A 6000-nucleotide genomic window follows, 5' to 3' on the forward strand; every position below is an offset into this window, starting at 1 on the left:
GTCCGTTGCCACGGTAACGGACTGCGGGCAGGGAGGGGGTGCATGATGCTGCAGCCTGTAATTTGATGCATAGACAAGAGGCTCAACTCGCCAGATCCGGGCAGTCTATGTCAAATACACACACTGTAAACACACAAATGTATAAAAAATCTATGACCGCCTTTATATGATATGAGAACATGTGTGATTGATGTGTATATTTGATCTCTACTACCACAAAGTACTTCCGTAAAAAAAGAACTTGAGACGTGAATCACTTCGCTCTGCCCCCTGGTGTCTTTTGCCTGGTATGAGGTTTGTTTAGATATGGGAAAGCTCATACGTAAGCAGCTGTGGTGGGAGGGAGAGCAGAACAAAAGAGGCAGGTGGGGCCGAGTTTGTCACGTGATTTGTATAACTGAACCACAAGGTGTCACTGCTCACCATGCAGTTAGACACCAGACCATTGCCTTATAAGACCTGCCTTCTTACACCAGACCTCTATCCTTCTTCGTATTTCAAGAAAGGAAAAATTTTAAAAAGGTATATATATATTATTATTTTTTTTAAATCTAATGAGATTCTCTTTTAGTGTAGTAGTGCATTTGGTGTTGAGATGCCTCAATTTTATAATTATAAACAGTATAATTGTAAATTGTATAATATTATTTATAATAATAATAATGATAATAATAATAATTATTATTATTATTATTATTATTCATTTTTGATCCACATTAACATCACTATAAGTCTTATAGTATAAGATGCACTGTGAAGGAAATTATGCAGTTCTACAAAATCGCTGTGAGTGGCGCTACAATACCAATCATCTCTGACAGTCGTGTTCAGCAGATTCACTTCGTGGGATGTCTTGTCAGACATCACTTTGGCTTTGAACAATGAACAACCAGGACGATTTGAGATCTGTCTATTAATTTGTAATTTGCAATAGCATAAATGAGTTGACCGCATTTGCTACAACTATTTTTAGCGGTGTTCAGAGAAAGCATGGCGAGCGAAAATAAAATAATATGGATGAGCAAGATTTTTTATCTGATGTGTCTGCTGTTCAATTCCGGAAGAAATGCTGCCCAGATAAACTATTCCCTTCAAGAAGAATCAAAAACTGGAGTCACTGTGGGGAACATTGCAAAGGACTTAGGATTTGATCAGGCTTTACTGGAAAACAGGAATTTGCGTATCGTTGCGGGGACAAAGCAAGAGCTCTTTCGGGTAAATCATAAAGACAGCGCTTTGTTTGTGAACCAGAGGATAGACAGAGAAGAGCTGTGCGCTAAAACCAACCCATGTCTCATTCATCTGAAAGCAGTGATAGAAAATCCACTCGAAATGCACCAGATATCAGTTGACATTATCGATGTTAATGATAATCCACCGAGTTTTTTGGACGAAAACTATAAATTGGAAATACTTGAATCTGCAATGACAGGTGCACGATTTCAGTTAGAAACAGCGCACGACCCGGATGTAGGCGCAAACAACTTGCAATCATATAAACTGAGCCAGAATCTTTATTTTCGTTTAGAAACGGAAGACATGGGAGACGAAGGTAAGATACCTGTCCTTATTTTACAAACACCTCTTGACAGAGAGAAAAGCGCAAGACATAACCTAATATTAACTGCGACAGACGGTGGCAAGCCACAGAAATCAGCTACTGTGAATATTACAATTATTGTGTCAGATGTTAATGATAATACTCCCGTCTGTGATAAACAAAAATACGCAGTGACTGTGAAAGAAAATGCCCCTGAAGGTACATTTCTGCTCCGCGTTAATGCTTCAGATTCAGATGAAGGACTAAACGGAGAAATTGAATACTCTTTACGGAACAAGTTCAGGAACGGAGCATCTGAGGTTTTTGATTTAGATAGTTTGACGGGGGAATTAAAGATAAAAGGTGGGCTAAATTTTGAGGAAAGGCAGGTTTATGAGTTAAAGATACTGGCTGCGGATAAGGGAGCCGTGTCTTCGTCTACACAGTGCAATGTGCTTGTAAATGTTGAGGATGTCAACGACAACCGGCCTGAGATTGACGTCACTTCAGTATCCAGCCACATTCCCGAGGATGCGCCTCCTGGGACTGTCCTAGCTTTGATGGGAGTTACAGACCTGGATTCAGGTATGAACGGAAAGATAGTTTGCTCTCTGCCTAAGGATATACCCTTTGACCTCAAGCCGTCGCCTGATGGAAACTTTTATTCTTTAGTAACTAAAGAATACATTGACAAAGAATCGAAATCGTCTTATGATATCACTATAACAGCCAAAGATTTAGGAACTCCGTCGTTAACATCAACAAGATCCATTCACGTCGATGTCACTGATGTTAACGACAACAGCCCCACATTTGCTCAAAGCCCATATACATTCTACGTGGTTGAAAACAACAAACCAGGAATTGTTGTTTTCTCATTAAGTGCAGCTGATATAGATGAAGGTGAAAACGCACGTGTATCGTATTCAATTGATCGAATTAATTCAGACCAAACAATGACATCTTTCCTGAGTATTAATGAGGCGAATGGTACCGTTTACTCGTTAAAGAGTTTTGATTTTGAGTCTTTAAAAACATTTCAATTCTTTGTTGTGGCCAAAGACTCTGGAACTCCGTCTCTGAGCAGTAACGTGACAGTGAACGTGTTTATTCTGGATCAGAACGACAACGTTCCAGTGATCTTATATCCAGTCAGCGCTAACGGTTCTGCTGAGGGTGTGGAAGAGATTCCCCGTAATGTGAACGCAGGTCATTTGGTGACTAAAGTCAGAGCCTATGACGCAGATATAGGATACAACGGCTGGTTATTATTTTCACTGCAGGAAGTTAGTGACCACAGTCTCTTTGGTTTGGACCGCTATACAGGACAGATAAGGACCCTTCGCTCATTCACAGAAACAGACGAGGCCCAGCATAAACTGCTCATACTGGTCAAAGACAATGGGAACGTTTCACTCTCAGTGACAGCGACTGTGATTGTCAAAGTTGTGGAGCCCAAAGAGGCTTTTGCAGCTTCTGATGTGAAAAACACATTAAAAGACGAGGAGGAAAACAACGTGACATTTTTTTTGATCATCACTTTGGGTTCAGTTTCGGTGCTTTTTGTCATCAGCATCATTGTGTTGATTATAATGCAGTGCTCTAAATCGACTGACTATTCGTCGAAGTATTTACAGGACACAAATTACGACGGGACTCTGTGTCACAGCATCCAGTACAGATCTGGAGACAAACGGTACATGTTAGTTGGACCCAGAATGAGTATCGGCTCTACTATAGTCCCTGGCAGTAATGGAAATACTCTAGTGATCCCAGATCGCAGGAGGAGAGGTTCTGGAGAGGTAAGGGTAATTTTAATTTTACTTAGATTTTCGTTAGGATTTTATTCGGTATTTATATTGGTATTTATATAATGTCAATTATTTATTGCAGTTTGCACAACTTTTCCCAAAATGGACTTTAAGATGTTGCTTACTCTTAGGTAGCCTACATTTTAATCTTTTATTTAAAAGAATAAACTCTATTTTATATTATTTTAAACAAGCCCTGCTGGTGTCCAAAATCACACTATGTGTGTTGCATAGTTTTTGTGCATAGTTTATTATTATTATTATTATTATTATTATTATTATTATATTGTATTTTTTGTTGAGACAAACGCTGTCTGTCGCTTCGTTTTTTGAAGCAACATGAAGTGTGCAAATATTTTTTTTGCCGATTAATAAAAATGATTTTTTTTTTCAATTCCAACCATAAAACATATTTTAAGAAATGTTCAAGGTTCTGCAAATTGAAAGATACTGTAAACGCTAACGCTGGAGGTGACTTGAAAGGTCCAATGCTCCACTCAGTGTCAGTGTTGCTCTAATTTTTGTTTTCAAGTTTTAAGTCCAGCCCAGGATAATGACGCGCAGACGTGTATTGTCTTCCTTATCCTGGATGGTACGATCCGAAAAGGCGTTTAAGTATGTGATCTGTTCTCTGCATGTTTTCAGTTAAATTGTTTTGCATTATGCAGATAAATTGTACGTTATACTGTTGTTTGTAATCGCCGAGGATATATTTCTGGCAGTCTCACAGTAATCGTTCCATCATGGAAGCCGGAGGACAAAGACGCAAATGGGAGTGTTGGTGGATTGCTTTGTGTTTCTCTTTGCTTCTGTGTTTTGGACAGCAAGTTTCAGCGCAGATAAGATATTCTATTCCAGAAGAATTGAAAGAAGGATCAATTGTAGGACATATTGCTAAGGATCTTGGCCTTGATGTCAGCACTTTAGTAAACAGGAGGTTCCGTATCGTTTCTGGATCAAAGGACGCTCTTTTTGAGGTAAATCAAAACAATGGCGTCTTATATGTCCATAAGAAAATTGACAGAGAGGAGCTGTGTGATGGAAATGGCGCATGCTTGATTAATCTGAAAATGGTGGTCGAAGATCCTTTAGAGATACACTATGTTGGAGTGGAGGTAACTGATGTTAATGATAATTCACCCACATTTACAGAAGAGGAGCAGCATTTTGAAATTGCAGAACACACACCCACAGGGACGCGTTTCCAAATACAGGCAGCACGAGATGCTGATACGATCGTGAATAATGTTCGGTCGTATAAACTGAGTCATAATGAGCATTTCGAAGTTGAGACAAAGGATAGAGATGAGGAAAAAATACCGCTTTTAGTTTTAAAGAAAGCTCTTGATCGTGAAAACGCCGCAGAACATACATTAATACTAACTGCAATCGATGGTGGAAATCCACCACGGTCAGGAAATCTTAACATAATTGTTACTGTTCTTGATGTTAACGATAACCGTCCCGTGTTTAGTCAAGACTCCTATTCTGTAGCAGTAAAGGAAAATGTTGCACTCGGAACTGTGTTGATAAAACTTAACGCAACTGATTTGGACGAGGGTTCAAATGGTGTTGTAGAATATGCCTTTGGAAGAAACCTGAAGCGCAAAGTTTACGATCTCTTTAAACTGGATAGTGCCACAGGAGAAATTCATATTAAAGGTGAACTGGACTTTGAGGAAACGGAGGTGTACAAATTAGACGTACAGGCATCTGATAAAGGCCAGCCTCCGTGGATCGTTGAATCTGTCGTTACTATTAAGATAATAGACATAAATGACAACGCCCCTGAAATAGACGTAACTTCTCTTTCCAGTGTTGTTTCTGAGGATTCTAAACCTGGCACTGTAATTTCATTAATTAGCATCAGTGACAAAGACTCTGGTATAAATGGGAAGATAGTACCAAGTGTTTCTGATAATGTTCCTTTTGAGCTGAAACCATCAGTTCAAGAGAATATTTATTCCCTTGTAACGAAGGGAAAATTAGATCGAGAGCTCGTGTCCCATTATGACATAACAATAACAGTCACTGATTTAGGACAGCCTCCTTTATCATCCTTTAAGTCTCTGAGCGTTCAGGTATCAGATGTTAACGATAACCGCCCTGAATTTTCTAAAGATCAGCTTGAATTATATTTAGTAGAAAATAACGCACCTGGTTCCCCCATAATGTCTGTGAGCGCATTTGATAAAGATTTAAATGAAAATGCAATGATTACTTACTATATGATTAGAGGGGACACTGCACAAAATTATATAGCGACTTTCTTGAACATTAATTCTGAAACAGGAGTTATTTACGCCTTAAACCGCTTTGACTTTGAAGTAATTAGAAAGTTTCAGTTCCAAGTTCTTGCAAAGGATTCAGGATCTCCACCACTTAGCAGTAACGTGACAGTGAACGTGTTTATTCTGGATCAGAACGACAACGTTCCAGTGATCTTATATCCAGTCAGCGCTAACGGTTCTGCTGAGGGTGTGGAAGAGATTCCCCGTAATGTGAACGCAGGTCATTTGGTGACTAAAGTCAGAGCCTATGACGCAGATATAGGATACAACGGCTGGTTATTATTTTCACTGCAGGAAGTTAGTGACCACAGTCTCTTTGGTTTGGACCGCTATACAGGACAGATAAGGACCCTTCGCT

The 6000-nt window shown here is 39.3% G+C and overlaps 1 protein-coding gene across 1 annotated transcript in view; it reads left to right on the forward strand.

The window, feature by feature from the left end:
* The first annotated feature begins 990 nt into the window (after positions 1–990).
* The window catches only part of LOC107754520 (protocadherin alpha-8-like), a 5915-nt gene continuing 905 nt past the window's right edge, over positions 991–6000 (forward strand). Inside the window, exon 1 of the mRNA XM_016570997.1 lies at positions 991–3062. Coding sequence (XP_016426483.1) covers positions 991–3062 — 2072 coding nt within the window. The remainder of the gene's footprint in view (positions 3063–6000) is intronic.

Source organism: Sinocyclocheilus rhinocerous, unplaced genomic scaffold, assembly GCF_001515625.1.
Source record: "Sinocyclocheilus rhinocerous isolate Xijiao unplaced genomic scaffold, SAMN03320098_v1.1 scaffold50, whole genome shotgun sequence".
Lineage (NCBI taxonomy): Eukaryota > Metazoa > Chordata > Actinopteri > Cypriniformes > Cyprinidae > Sinocyclocheilus > Sinocyclocheilus rhinocerous.